Here is a 16606-nt window from a genome sequence, read left to right as displayed (position 1 = left end):
TGACATTTTGAAAAACATTTCACAGAACACTTGGTTGCACACCATCACCCCGGGATCTCTGATCTACACATGATGTGTAGCCCCAAAGGACTCTGAAAACGCTACCATCAAAGAGCTTCTATGTGCAAATAACTTTTGCGCACTTTAAAGAAAATGGGCACCCAATTTACATATCCAACTACACATAAAATCCTGTTTGCACCAATGTTCTTGCAAAGACCTACCTAGCAGGAAAGACTTTTGCTAATGACAAACAAGACAGCCATAAAGCAAAACCACCACTCTGCACAACTCCATGACTTACCTTTTACTGTGGAGCTGAATTCTTGTCCAGTAAAGAGGCTTCATTGGTCGAGAAGGCTCTATCACATGTTTCCTGCTCCCTTTCTCCTGATTCATCCCCATTGCAAATAAACCAGATGGTAATGGAGGAGGAAGAAAACCTTGTGGGACTGCTGGGTAGTTGCCACCCTGGGCTGGTGCTGGAAGGGGTGGTGCACTTCCAGGCAATGGTGGTGGGGCTGGAGGAGGCATCCCCAACCCAGGCAAAGGAGGGGGTGGTGGAGGGACACCAGCACCAGGCAGAGGTGGTGGAGGGGGCACAGCTGCACCAGGCAGTGGTGGTGGAGGGGGCACAGATGCACCAGGCAGGGGTGGTGGAGGAGGTGGAGGGGGCACAGCTACACCAGGCAGAGGTGGTGGAGGGGGCACACCTACACCAGGTAGAGGTGGTGGAGGGGGCACACCTACACCAGGTAGAGGTGGTGGAGGAGGGGGAACAGCTGCACCAGGCAGAGGTGGTGGAGGAGGGGGAACAGCTGCACCAGGCAGAGGTGGTGGTGGAGGAGGAGGGGGTGGAATGCCCCCTCCAGGCAAAGGTGGGGGAGGTGGTGGCAGCCCTGCTCCAGGAAGCAGAGGTGCTGGGGGTGGCAATCCCAGGCCAGGGAGAGGAGGAGGTGGAGGAGGGACGGCAGCTCCAGGTAAAGGTGGTGGTGGAGGCGGGGGTGGGATACCCCAGCCAGGCAGAGGAGATGGGACTCCTGCTCCAGGCAAAGGTGGTGGTAGAGGTGGTGGAGGGAATCCAGGACATGGTAGGAGAGGAGCAGGAGGCAGCATTGGTATCTCTCCACTTGGCAAATGTTGAGGAGGAGGGAGAGGTGACATCATGGCAGCTGGGAAAGAGTGGTCCAGGTGTGTCACTGCTGAGACAGCAGAAGAAGGGAGTCCTGAGCCAGGTAGGGGTGGTGGCACTGGTAATCCTGCCATTGGCATGGGAGTCACAAGGGAATGGCCATGTGCTCCAGAAAGGGGGGCAGCCTGTTCAGTCACAGGCAGTGATGGGGGAATGCTACATGTGGGCTCCAAGGGCAAGGAAGGGGGATGTTCACTATAAGTTACATCTGCAGTACTTAGAGGCTGATGGGAAACTTGCACTTCAGTCTCTCCTTCAAGTGCAAGGGGCAAATCAACTTTGGGTCCTTGAAGAGGTGACTGCGGTATACTCTGTATTGATTGGCTTGCATCCAGTGGCACTGAGATTAGCTTCGGTGACAGAATTAAGGAGATTTCAGAACAAAATGTGGGCTGTAGTTCTAGAGCTGGCAATTTCTGAGTAGCCCCTTCACTTCTGCCCCCATCTAAGTGTGGTAGTGGGGGTGGCTGTGGCAGTGCACTGGCTGAAGGCATTGTATGTGTTAAATAATCCTCAGTTGGTGACGTTTGTACAGATCTTGCCTGTGACACAGTCCTGGGTGTGGTCTCCTCTTCATTCCTTTGAAGAGTCATACTGCTGAGTTCCCCAGAGTCTGCATGTGCATGCCGATTTTCCTGCTCCCTCCCAGCAGTCTGTACCTCTGTGGCAGGAAACTGCTTCTCTAGTTCTGCAATTTTTGTCCTCAGATCCTCAATAGTTTGCTCAAGTTGTTGGATGACACTGGCACGCTCCTCAGATTTCACCTCAAAATCATCCTTTCAAAGAAAACAAATAATAAGCTCAAAAGAGGGTAACAATCATCACCATATAAAAAATTAAATTTAGATCAAGAATATTAGATCAAGAATGCTAGTATTCAACAGGTTCAAAAATAAGCTCGTTATGTATGTCAAGGCTTTAAAAAATGAGGAATCATTTTGGCTAGCTACGTTCTTAGTGGAAGACGACAGTTTAGGAAAATTACTTACTTCAGTATGACACTACCTTCATCAGTACAAGCATATTTTAGACTGTGATTATACTTGTCAAAAGCAAAAATTAGTAGCAACCTCTCCCTCCCTGCAAATATCCTCACTGAGAAAACAACCAACCGCTGAGCACAAGTACTGCAAACACGTGGATATGAAGACATGGTGGTGGGAGGGCTCAGCATTACTTTAATTCTCTTAAATTGAAAAAATGTTAAGTGTTTCTTTAAAGGAATGCACCATGCTTAATAGACTCAACATAGTACTGACTGCTGCATTTCAATATACAACTTAATTATACAACACAGATCAGGAATGCAGAACACTACAAATGCTATCTTTTGGAAAACAGCTCTCAGAACAGAATAATTATGCTTTTCTCCAGACAGCATGACTAGGGAAGAAAAGAAGCAAGAAAAAACTAAGGGAGAACTTGCATCCTACCCCAAATTTATAACTCCTCTGCCAAGTGACAGACTGTGAAAGGAAAGATTCCTGCCTGGAATGGTTATTCTGTATTTGACAGGTTTCACAGTTTTTGCTTCTTTCTCTAAAGCATCTGATCCTGCCTGCTATAGACTGAGTGGAGGAACCATTAACCTTAAAGGCTTATTAACTCCTACATTTTTAAAAAAATACCTGTAACAGACTGTACTAAATTTATTGGGTGTGTGCTTTCATCCAAATCTGCCAATAGAAGTGCCAGTTGTACTTATTCAAGGTTGATGAACAGGGGATAGACATGACCTTACAACAAAAAACCTCCTAATAAAAAAAAATATTTTCTAGCTGCATACATTTAATTTTCAGTACATTTGTTTTCTCTTTCAATTAAAAAAAAGATTAGCCAACTCTTCAAGTATTTAGTTGAATTAAATTTGTCATGCAACAGGTTTCACAAGTGGTTACAGCAAAACTTGTTTAGTGCCTTTTTATTCCCTTTTACCAAATCATATGCAGGTCAGATGAGACCATAGGCTTGCTTAATAGGAAGTATTAGAAATATTCAGATTATAGGTTTTGTAAGGAAGCTTACGAATAAACGTACAATACTTGATATACCAATTGCCTTGATTTTTTCAGGAAAATGTTTTTCTCATCTTTTGACAAATGAAACTATTAAAAGTTGTTTTTTTTTTCTGGAAAAATAAAGTTATAGCTTCCAACTGGGGATTATTAATAAAATATAATATTCAATAATACTTAAAAAATAATTCTTCACAGAAGCGGTTTTCAGACATAAAACTTCTTATTTATTTTAGAATTCCTTAGTTGTTCTAAAGCAATCTCAGAAGTAAAGCAGCAACGACATTTAACCAATTATTGTTTGATTTTGAAGTACCATTATCAAAAATCTTACAATCGCTTAGATTGTTTGAACTTTCTGGAACAGCAGTTTGAACCAAAAGTTATGTATTACAACTAGGTCTCCCTGCCACAAGTTGATGAAAAATGTAAAACAGAGAAAGGAACATGGAAAAATGGACAGTGAAGGAAATAACACAGACATAATAAGAAACAGTATAATAAGAAGGAAAAAAGGCATTTCTACTACAAATTACTCATGGTGCTTCAGTCAATCCATTTTCCTTTAATAACTCAATACTTCATAGCAGCAAGAGTTTTGTTGAAGAATTTCTTAATAAAAGAGGAATACAACATAGTTTATCCCTTTGTTTCATCTGCTCTTATCCCCCTACCAGTCACCTACAAATACAACAAGGCCTATTAGTTCTTCAAAAGGCAACACTATCAAAGGAAATGCGTTTCTAGGATTATTAAGGCCACACAGCAGCTTTCAGCTCAGATCAAATCCAGTTTCCCCAGACTGTAATTCTCCTAAGCTCCCATTTTACACTGTAAGAACACTCCACAAGGGTTTTATAAGAGATACAGTAAATTCATTTCTGCCATAAACAAGCTGCAGCCAACAGGATTAAGCACAATATTCAATGGCTCTGAAGAGATTTGCCTTAAAAATGGCTGATCTCAGAACAGTTCACTGTTTTAAACACTCTTCTACTTGGGAGATTAGATTCAACTTTTAACAAGAAAAAGAAGCAATTCTTGAATACTGTAATTCTACATTAGCTGCAGGAAAAAACTAGAATTCAGTGTTCTACAAGACAATTCACTCTGCAGATAATGAAATTTCTATTGAGAGAAGAACTATTTTTTAAAGTTTTTAAAAAATGAGCAATCCAGTGAGATGAATTAGGAATTCAGACAAGAAATTAAAATGTACTGATGAATTAAAGGGGTTGTTTAACCATGCCTTAAGAAGCAGTGTTTCTGCTATCCTCAAGATACGGCATTTCAAACAAGCTGGTGATTTCCTATCACGTTGTACCTAACAATCACCAACGTATCCAGGTTTTCTTAGAAACAGCATTAGTATGAACAAACAAGGCTTTGATGTGAATGAAGAGATATTTATCCAGAGGATATGATGTACTTAAATTTATTTGGTCTAAAAAACAAGGAAACCAAAAGCAAAACAAAACACAGCCCCAGTATTTATGTGTTTCAGTAATTATTTCAGACAAAGATATTTTTCACTTAGACTTTTAAGATGCCCTCAGAGCAGTTGAATTGGGTTTTTGCCTTCGTCCTAGTTTAAAGTCGACCTCTAGATCTGAAAGGGCTTATCAAAAAACAGAAGCCACAGAATGCTTCCACCATCCTCAGAGAAGGAAATCAAAACTGTATAAATCCAATCAGAAATGAAAATTCTATTATTTCCTTAGAGAATAAACAAGAGAATACTTAATTTTTCATACTTGTAAAAGATGGTCAAAAGCTGTTGACAAGGACCAGAAGACTGAGATTAAAAAACCCACACATAATGAAAAGAATTTTCATTTTCCATCCAGGGGACAATTGCACAGCAAAAACCTATGGGGTTTAAAAGAGATATGAAGAAACTCTGTCTTGCCTAGAGTTCTTACCCAGGACCCAGGTACTGTGGAACAGTCTTCTTTCTGTAAAGAAAGAAAGAAAGAAAGGTGGAAGCTTAACCCTTGCTTTATCCTGGTGGCTAGAGTATGAAAGAGTGAGCAGGAAAAAACATTTTAGAGGTGTGTGGCTATAGAACAGTGCCCAGCATTTCTCAAACAGGCTGTACATGTTCCATGTGCAATGAGTTGGATGCTCAATCTGAGACTGATCTCTTTGGGTTGCACTGATAGGATTGTTTGTACACGGATCTGGAAATATTTGCTTTACTGGCTAAAGGTTGTACACTTGGATCTGCACATGTACATTACATACAATTCATTCCAATCTTGTCATGTTTTCCACATGTGCATTTCAGATGTCCAGCATAAAGCTGATCTATATAGACAGAATATGTCCAGGATCTTCAAACATGTAAAAGATCAGATTGCAGCTACCTCCTGCCACAGAGTTGACAGCCTAGTTTCTCAGATAAGTGACCGAAAACTATAGACTCTTCTATAACTAAATTTCCAGACAGAAAAAAACCCACATCTGTAAAAGTTAGCCCTAGTCTGTATGTATATATAGACATACATGTATGTGTGTCTGTCTAATATTTTGTCTATATCTTTCCATCTCAGATTTCATTCATTTACATGCTTTATGAACAGCCATAATGTATCTTTTTAAAAAAATAAACATAATGACAGTTCTTATTGGTAATTTTGGCATATTTGAAAAATAAAGACATATTAGAGTTTAGTTTTAGAAGTTAATAACTTATACTCTTACAAGTAAAAAAGTTGCATCAGCAATTTGATAATTTTCAGCAATTTGTCACTTAGTGTCATCAAATTTCCTCTCTGGATGGAATTTATATTTAGATGATAGGATTATATTTGCTTTGATTTTTTTTTTTTCCCCAAAAAACTTGACTTTTTAGTTTCTTAACATCACAATTCATCAATCAGAGTCTATGCCACTACCTAGTTGCAGGAATATACAGGAAATAGAATCATACAGTTAAACAGGATTAAGATGGCAAAATAAGGCCCCTCAGGTCTTCTAGTAAGTGTGCCTGGGAGCACTTGATGGTACTAGCAGTGCACAGGAACTGGGAAGGATGCTCTTTCCAAACTGCTCTGTTAATAAATGCCTCTTTTCTACGCGAAGTGAAACATTTTTGAACGCGCACGCTCACCGAATGGCACAAAGTAGAGCCACAGTAAGAATTTAATTCAGTCAGAGAAATGTGATCTCTATTCAGGTTTCTCTCTTTAAAGCTGTCTCATTTTCAAAGCTACTTCTTGAAACTGCAGATCAACCTTAAGAAAAGGAGACACAATATTTAACAGGCATTTTTAGTGCTACAGTAATTGGCAAATGAGAAATACTGGTGGAAACTTGATTTGCATTCAAACAAAATAGAATCCATCTAATTAATTCTCACATTTCACTTAATCTTAAGGCCCATTGCAGCGTTTTATTTTTACAGCAGTAGAAGCTGAGTCAAAAGTTGGCAAACTTGCCCATAGCATCAGGGAGAATTGCTGAAGGAGTAGAATTAGTACTGGATACTAGTTTGTTCTTCAGACTACCTGATTAGATATTTTTGAGAGAAGCTTTTACTATTCTGAAATTGCACCTGTGGGAACAAGGGGTACACATTTTCACAATAGTCCATTCTTCTTCCTACAACTGCAAGGACACGATGCAGAGCTCCTCAGCATAGCAGTGAACAAGCAAGCCCTGAAACAAAAACTGTGTTGTGCACTGCCCTTCCCGAAGTCACAAAACCTACTTGGTGAGTGTGAGCTACTCTCCAACTCTGTGACACACTGCAACAGATGGATTACACCAGTCTGCACTGTGCTGGCAACGGACTAGGTAGCTCTTCCTGTCCTAAAGAGCTGGGACATGTCTAATCAATCTAGTGGTTTTGTAATAACGTATCATGTGTGACAAAAAACCCCAACCAACCAACCAACCAACCAAAAAAAAAAACCAACAAAAAACCCCCCAAAACCATTACATGCTGAGATCAATAATTATTGAAATTAAAATAGTTCAAATAAACAAACACAGAATCAACAGGAAGCATACACCTTTGAAGAAAGATGCACACATTGCAAATGCTGACTTGGAAAACTGGAAGACAGAGGAAAAAAGAGCTTAGCTTCTTGACGTTTCTGTTCCTGAACAGTTTGAATTCCTTATCCCTGAGCTAAGCATATTTCAGAGGATAAGATCTCATTCTTTACAGTACCTATTTTAATAAATAATCAATTTGAGATACATCAAAGATTGAAAATGTTTTCCCTTTAAGGTGTAACTCTTAGTTGGAAAAGAACCCTAGGTTATCCCCAAGTTTTACTACAATATAAACCTCAAGAGAATTTTCATAGACTACAGACAAGACAAGATAAAATCTCACAGAATCACTGTCCACCCTAGGAAATTCACAGGAGTCAAGTTTAATTACTGCAGTATTACATAATATTACTTTAAACCTTCACAAATAGCACATGTGGAAGCTTAACTCTTGCTTTATTATCCTGGTGGCTTGAGTATGAAGGAGTGAGCAGGAAAAAAATACACTGAGATGTGTGTATAGAGGCTATACAGGCAATAGAACAGTCTCCAGCATTCTCAAACAGGCTGTGCATATTCCATGTGCAATGAGCAATGTCCTGACTATCCAGGCTGAAAAGCCAACCAGAAAGTCCCTCTCAAATCTTGAAGGTTTCTATCCTGGCTTAGATGAAATTTCATTATTAGAGAGGCATAAAACAATGCAGCAATAAATAAGACTTCAAAAAGGGTTTACCTAGCCACATAACTTAATTTAGCTCAGAAATTCATTTAACTGTTCTATCACTTATCCAGTGTAAAACAAGTATGTAAATGAGACTGGGTATTGAAAGAAAAGTTGAACTTTATTAATTTCAATATAACCTTATGTTACGTGTTTCTGATATCTTTTATTTATTGTGCTGTGAATTGCAAAGAGACTGCTAGTGCAGATGAAAAGATAACTAGAACCTAGCCACTTATATCAGCAGTCAATAAGCAACAGGTACCTTAAAAGTCACAGATTTCCTTGAAAGTTGGGGTAAAAACTGTCTGGATTTATTTCTCCTCAATACTAGATTGTTTACTGAAATGCCTAACACATGATGAATTGCTTCTTTTCTTCTGTCACCTGTGTTTGTTCTAAAGTATTTCTACTATGATACTAAAGTATTTGGTTAGTTTTCCTGTGTATCCAGGCCAAGGCAACAATTCATCTCATTCGGTTAAAACATAAAATCTGGCATACCTTCAACATTACTGCATATTAGAGAAAGGTGTTAAACTTCTTTACACCAGACCTTTCCCTGATTTTCAATTCCACTTGAAACCAACCAGCAACCTGGAAAGCAGTCATTGTGCAAACTAATTCTGTTATTATTTTTTTGTGCTCTTTATATGGAACAATTGTAAGCTTTTATGCTAGAAATAACAATATGGAGTCTATGAGCCAAAATATGAACATTAATGGTTTAAATTTGAAGGACTTAGAACGCTTCTAGTCTCTAGTAGGGCAGATCAAGAAAGGTAATGATTTTCTAGACAAACTTTGCCACATCCTGATAAGCAACTGTCCAGAGTACGATACTTCTACACAGTACTTGCCCTTTTCATCCAAGGGTTCAGCCAGACCACAAAATGGGAGGCTCACATATTGCTTTTGTCTTAGGCTTCCAACAGGGAATAAGCAACAAAAAATATCCACAGTAAGAATAAATCTTTGTAGATATGCTGAAACATGAGCCTACTACTCACAACAGAAAATGTCTGGAGAAATAGAATGAGAGCCTTCACAAATGTATTCATAAACATGCTGAAGGGCAGGGGCCTGAAAGTTTCTCATCTTCTTTAACTTTTTAAAAGTGTGAAAGCTATATTAAAAACATAGTCGTATCACTGAGTGAACCTTAAAAAATGTCAATCAAAATCAAGTAATCATCAAAAATAAGCTTTAGGTATTGAGAAGTTAACTAAAATCTTTCTGGTATCATGGACATTAGAAAAAAACCCAATTTGTATATTTAGAAAAAGTTGAATAATAAAAAAGAATAATTATACATTCTGGAATAGAAGAGTTAGTTTTTATGAAGAGTTTTGGGCTTGTTCTCTAAAGAATAAATACAAAGAAAAAGAGTTATTCGAAATAGAGAAAAGGAAAAAAGTGATTTTACTGCTTTTATTTATACCAACTTAAGATGGAACATATAATGATAACTTTTGATCTAAATATATGTAGAAGATAAAGTGGTTATTCTGTCTTGTATCTAAAGAGTAGAAATTATTCTCAGCCTTACTTTTAAGTTCTCATTCAGGTTTGGCAGTATATAATTTTTTAAAAATTATTTAGGGTATTTCAAAGTTCAATGAATATTTATTTTTACTAAGAAATGCATTTCTTATCTCCCTTCTACATAGAGGGTCCGGTGGAAAATCTCAGGATCTACACCACCAAAAGGTAGCACCTTATATTTATTGCCAAGAGAAATATAAGAAGAACTTGAACCAGTTCTCACTTTTGAGTGGAGGAGGTCTCTCAAATAATTTAAGTCCACTTGCCAAATGATATTTCCTGCTAGGAATGCCACAAGAAGTTTTCTTTTCACATATTGATATGTACACACACAAACATACACACACACTTACACACATACACTTTTTCAAACTGTTTTCCTGTATTTCATGTAATTTCTTCCTCTGTTCTCTTCAATTTCTGTGGAATTCTTTTTTAAAAAAGCTGGAAAATTACATACTACAGTACCAAAAATATTTTACATAATCCAAGTATAGGATGTTACCATTGAACAAATAAAATCTCTGTTTTCACTGACCTCCAAAAGATGAGAGAAATTTCATATGCAAATAATGAAGCTTAAAGTACAAATCATATTTTTATATAAAAGGAGTTTACAGATTTTCATCTGAAATAAGATTTTGGATTTAGAGAATTTTAAAAGAAATTGTATTTTAACAATTAATGAATACAGCTCATAAATTTTGCTCTAGCCAGGAATGCATAGATGGCATGAGAATTACCTCAATTTATCTATTCTCATGAGCGAAAGAAGTGAGCAGTCAGAGGAGGAGTGAAAAAATGAAAAAGAATTTTCAAAAAGTATATAGCTATCATGCATTTCCATTCATTGCTCCCTAAGGGAAGTTACAGTACTCTGCTATTATTTTATGAGAAACTCACTGTAAAAGGCGAGAGAAGAAACATATTAATGCTTAGAGTGAAACAGACAGAAAAGTGATAATTCTTCCTATACAGTCCCTATCCCATAGTTCTCCTTTTTCAAGAAGTGAAAGTCTCTCACATAGCCAAGGATTTACAGTATTGCCAAACAATTCTTGTTAAAATAAATTATTTTCTCAGTTTTACTGTCATTCTCCTTTTCCTGCCATGAGTTATTGCCCAAACCCTAAGGCTGGTGCTACATTTACAAGAATTTTTACCTAAAATGACAAAACCCCCTCTCTGTTGAAGTATAAAGCATAGTCAGAATAGAAAAAGGAGAATGCCCATTATGATTAAAGGGTGCAAATTATGTATTATTACTATTGTTGTTGTTATTATTAATATTAATATACATTCTCATAAAAGTCTGTGGTGAAGAAGCTGTGAAATAAGATTAATCACAAGAACTTTACCCACAGTTTCTTGAGAATTTTAATCAATGCCCGAAAGGACTTGAATTAGGAGTAACTCACAGGAAATACAGGGTTTTAGAGCACACATTTTCATCTCTTTTAGATGTTATCAAAACAACGCATCAGAAACAGAGCAAGACTTACCACTGACTAGGCAAAGGAAATACATATTGCCATTATCTCATACCCATACTCAGAGATGAGCAAAGTCCTGAGAAAAACCACCAAACATCTAAGCTAACCTTGCTTGGAGGAGGGCGTTAGTTAGGAGGGAAAAGGGTTTGTATATCATGACATCCTAATGTCCACTCAGCCCTGAACCATGCTATGATTTTTATGTTTCAGATCAATGATATATGGCTGTCTCAAAGAAAGTGGAAAAACAGAATAAAGAACCTTTGAAACTAAAATGAGCACAAAAGTAAACTTCATCTTGACATTAACATTAAGAACACAGATTAGAAAAAACAAATTTTAGTCTCACCATGACTAGGAGGAAGAATGCAAAAATGTGTTATTCTAACTCCACTGAAAATAATAAAATGTATTGTTTCTTTTAAAGAGGCAAACACTGCCTTCAAGCAAATTAACAGAAGTCAATCCAAGTATTGTGAAGTCTGGATATAATACAAAACACTAATGTTTGTTCTGAGAATTAACTGCTTACATTTTTCTACCACACAGGCATGACATTCTATACTCCTGTATTTTCATTTAAATATGTTGTAGTCTGTGATTTATATTCTATACATAGGCCGATTATGTCCAATGCAATTTTTTCCCTTTTATTTTTTAAACTTCTGCCTCATCAGAACGAAATAGAAAATGGGTTCACTATTGTGGTTCTAGAAACAAATTTCACCTTCAAAAGAATATTGACCTCTTTATTTAAATGATGGTAATTCATTGGTAATTTTTAGTTATTACTTCAAAGGCGGTCATCCAGAAAGCCGGTAGACCAAACCAAATGTTTTCCTTTCACAGGTTAAAAAAAACCCAACCAAACAAAACAACTCAACAGTGACAGAACACTGCTTTCTAAATATTTAGTGTTTCGAGGGGTTGGGACGTTGGAGGATCTGCTTTGAGAGATGCTCAGATTGCTAAATTTTGGTTAGATTAAGCAGAGTAAATGTATGTACATTCTAACGGCTAACTTATTAATTAGCAGAAAGCCACTGCTTTGACCAAAAAAAAAAAAAAAAGAAAAAAAAAAAAAAAGGAAAAAAAAAAATCCCGCTGCACGGTGTCTGTAGGACCGCCCGGGAATGACTTGCAAGTGCCTTGCGGTCCATTCAAAAATACTTAACTGCCATCTAGTGGCTGCATAGGCAGACCTCTTTAGGGTGTCCTTCAGACTCTCTAAATAAGTGCTTCTTCCCTCGTTTCTAATATTTCTATTTGTCTTCTCATCCTTCTTTCATGGCCTAAGAAACACCAACAGTATCAGATGACAGTATTTAACTACAAAGCGGCTACTAGCCATGTACCAGCAGAGACTGGAATGGACAGTCTCTACTTAAGCTATAACGTCTCAACTCAGGGAATCTGACTTCATATTTCTTAAAATTTCGTTAATTTACCTGCTAGTTTTAGGAAATAAAACATCTATTTATGCTTTCAAGGCTCTCTGAAAAGAAACAAAAAAATAAACCCAAAAATGGGAACATGTTTGAACTGAAACATAACTTCTGATATTAAGAATCCAAGAATTCCATCAATGAAACTTCTGCATAAAAATGATGTTTCGTGAACACAAACGCAAAAGACTTGATTTGCACTTAAATTGTCCTTGAGTTCTGTAAAGTTAAATTCCCCTTTGCTGCCTGGGCAAAATGCTCTGCTTTTCAGCAGTTCCTATGATCCTGGCAGTAAAGCCTTCTGCCAGGTTGTATCACCTGGTTTCCTACAAACTTTGTTTCCTTTCTTCTGACAAAACATAATTTACTCTGAATGCTAACCAGAAAACACTATCTATCTACATATGCTTCCTAAAATTTATTGTCTTAAAGTTAGGGTACTCCAATTCCAACTTTGGACCTACGATTAGAATGAAAGTTCCTCCATGTCATATATTACAAATCTGGGTTTTTATCTTGCAAGATAAAAAAAACCCCAGATACATACCTCTGAAGTTTTTGAACTTTTTGTTTTCTGAAATTTGGGTATGCTGGCATGATTTTGCAGAAAGTTTACATTGGTACAGCTCTTAAAAGAAGATATACAATCCTATTCATTATCATTTGATTCATATGGAAACATCCAAAAATATTTTCTTCTGTCACAATCCTTTATTTCCTCAATGAGACAACTGTATATAGTAGATCCTTTTGAATATGTCATACATTTTTTGGGTTGGCTTTTTCTTTTTACCCAAGAATATAACTTATTTTCCCTCCTGAAAACGAAAACTCTAACAGTCATATCTTTGCAGGAAAATAATTATTTTAGAGTAACTGTTCATTGCTTCCTCAAGCCTTCTCCTCCCCCCTACAAAAAGTAACCTGTCAAATAGCAAAAGTATGGAAGGGGAATGGCACTTCTTCACAGTTTTACTCTTAATAAATATTTCAAGAACGAACATGCAAAATCAGGCAGGGTTAAAAGTGCCATGGTCACAGAACTGTTTGTGAGCCAATAGAGGAAGAGTTCACAATTTTCCTCTGGTTCCTGTTGAAGCCAGTGGTTCACTAGTCTTGTCTATAGTTGGTCTATATACTGATAAAAACCATGTAGTACCAAAATAAAACAGGCTTTATACCAGACTACAAGTGTCATAACAGTCTAAAGGAGGTTTATAAAATCTCCCCTTTTTAAATATATTTTTTTTTGTATTTCACCATTTCAGACTAATCTTTTGTCTACCTTTTTTTATTTTACCTTCACCTGTAAGGAATAATCTCTCCAATTTCTTTTAAGGGGGAGTTTTGGGCAGCATGCATGTTTCTGATACAAATTCTAGTGGTGACATTTTATAATAATGAAAAGTAAATTCCAGTCCCACCAGTGTTTTATACTTTCTAAACAGACTGATTATGTACCTATCTTAAAGGATTTCAGAACCGTTTTTCTTGTATTACTAAGTGTCAAAATTAGAACATTTCCAGTATCACTAAGATATTACCTTAAGGAATTATAATAAGTCATAGTCAAAAACTGTCATAAGAAGAAAGGTCCCTCCTGAGAGAGGAGCTACCAGTAAAGAGGGGTGGTTAGGGATATTCTAAAGATACATGCCATAAGTCTGTTTTATAAAGCAGAAAGTATCTTCAACATGGCAAAACCTGGCTTGTAATTTAGTTTTTAAGATTAGCATTTTTTCCCTATGATATGCTGGAAAGTGCATCAATAGATTATGCAGTAGACACCTGTCTTCAGCACCTCAGAATTGCCAAAATTTTGTCTGGCTTTTAGTATCAGCAGAAGTAATTGGAATTCCAAAATGGCATATAATTTTGATTGAGGATTTATTTGTTGGGTAAAATGTGGTGAACCAAACCAAACTAAAACAGAAACATTATGAGCATAAGAATTTTTTCACGACAAGCTTTTCTGACGTAAATATAGTTTAAGCAGTCAGTGTAAACTGTCTTATAACCAAACTGTTAGAGACTGCAATAGTCTGGCAAAACCTCCTCTTCTCAGGTGGGATTACAAGGGCCAGGCATGAAGTGGCATGAAGTATTCATTATATCTGGATGCTGACAATTAAATAAATGTAGTAAGGGCTTTTTTTTTTTTTAATTGTGTGGTCCACGGAACAGATCCTCATCACAAATGATGAAAAATAGAAATTTTAAATAATTTTATAATATGTGCATAATACAATGCTTTTAACTGGCTTTCAAACAAGTTCAGGTTTCCCACTACTAACCAAAGCCCAGTTTACATGTACTCATTTTACAATTAAGGCATCCATTTCTTTTTCTTCATCTTTTTGCTAAGAATCAATTTCTACCTACCACATAAATAAAGTCACGCTACTCTGAAAAACAAGTTAAAATGTAAGGAAAATTGCGAGGATAGTACAAAAGATCAGGGGCACAAACAGACCAGAAATTGGCTCTTGCACGAAGTACGGCTGTCAAATTTAAAAATCAGGTTTGAAGCTGGAGTTTCTAAATTAGGGCACTCAATTTTTCTCTTCTTTCTCTAAAGAAGTAAAGCCTAACAAAACTTTCTCTGTTCATACTGGGAAGACTAAGCAGACATTGTTACTATTTGGCACTTCAAAAGCAGGACTTGAAATGGCTGCCAATTTTTCTTATTTCTCCACCACTTAACAATTCCTGTACTAAAAGCAAGCACACCCCCACATCGTCATTTTTTTTTATCTGTAATTTTGAAAAACTAGATATTTTGGACTCAAAAAAACCACTCTTAAAAAACTTTCAAAAATTATGCCCTAAAACATGCAGATTATATCTAATATTGTAAAGATAAGGCAATGGAGAGGATATGTAGGAAGAAGCCCATTCAAGTGACATGAAAGTATAGAATCCAGGCTGTATTACTTGTGCCTTTAATTTGAAATTATTCTGATTCTTTTAGTTAAATGTTTATCATAACTGAGGTAATTAGCACATCAATACATCATATTACAGCTGTGTTCTGGGCAATTATCTTCAATTATATTAGTGGTATGTGAGAAATATCTTTTCCCAGAGAGAGGGAAGAAGTGTGTGAGAAGACTGAGCTGATCAGATTTTAATCTAGAGCTCTCTCATGAAAGAAAAAGAAAAAAGTCACCTAACTAGGCTAATTTCAACCAGTGCTTCCTTTTTTCAGAAAGTAAAACTGTAGACAACAAAAGAGGGCAGATCTCTAATAGAAACATATTCATCACTTAAAAAATATACATATAACACCAAGAATGATCTGATTGCAGAAAAGGATTTACCTACAAACATGATGGCCATTCTACTTGCTAGATGTTTTTATAGACTGATACAGTTAAACACTGATTGATAGGTGGAATAGGCTTGACTGCTTGGGACACTACAGAAGTAATTTAATATATACATTTTAGCCATATACAGTCCCTCAAAAGGAAAAAAAACCTCCACTCTGATTTTTAAAATAAACCAGAATGATGATGACATAATACAGCAAAAACTTTAGATGAATTTCTGCAAGTGAGGTGATGGTTAGTTCTGCAGGTCATTGATGAATAATAGTAGAGAATGGAAGAAGTTCATGTAAGTGTCATAAGAGATCACCATGGATTAAGAGGGATGGGGGTCTCCTAAACAGTAGTAAATGGAATTCAGCAATTGGACAACACACTGGGCTTGTGTTAAAAATAAAGAAAAGCCCCCGACCATAAATAAATGCCATTCAAGTGATCATGCAGTGCTCCAGAGCTCCTTGTTAAACTTCATTCTCATAATACTTTTAATACTTTTGTTTAATAGGTAAAATAACTATGTATTCACAAACCTATTTTAATTAATTACATTTCCAATAAGAAAACCATTTATATAGTTAATTTCTTGCAATGAATTATATTACCAAAGACTGATTAAATATGCTCCTTACATGGAATAACTTTCTGTAAGTATAGGGGAAAAGTACTTTTCCAGAATAAATACTAGAAACAATTTCTAGTGAAACCTGGGTGACGGGAATAGAAAAATAGCATGAGAAAAATATATTTTATGTTGAACCTAAAACACTGCAATGAAGAATTATTTTTTAATATTATTTTAATTAATAAGCTCAGTTTTAAAATGTTCATATTATGGAGGTAGAAGAATTTAGGTAAGCAATT

The 16606-nt window shown here is 36.5% G+C and overlaps 1 protein-coding gene across 1 annotated transcript in view; it reads right to left on the bottom strand.

Moving 5' to 3' along the window:
• The window catches only part of FMN2 (formin 2), a 155260-nt gene that overhangs the window by 100241 nt on the left and 38413 nt on the right, over window positions 1-16606 (bottom strand). Inside the window, exon 6 of the mRNA XM_066178849.1 lies at window positions 305-1968. Coding sequence (XP_066034946.1) covers window positions 305-1968 — 1664 coding nt within the window. The remainder of the gene's footprint in view (window positions 1-304; window positions 1969-16606) is intronic.

This window comes from Chamaea fasciata, unplaced genomic scaffold, assembly GCF_029207755.1.
Source record: "Chamaea fasciata isolate MVZ Bird 193981 ecotype frontalis unplaced genomic scaffold, bChaFas1.0.hap1 SCAF_3, whole genome shotgun sequence".
Lineage (NCBI taxonomy): Eukaryota > Metazoa > Chordata > Aves > Passeriformes > Sylviidae > Chamaea > Chamaea fasciata.
This window is presented reverse-complemented; position numbering and strand designations above follow the sequence as displayed.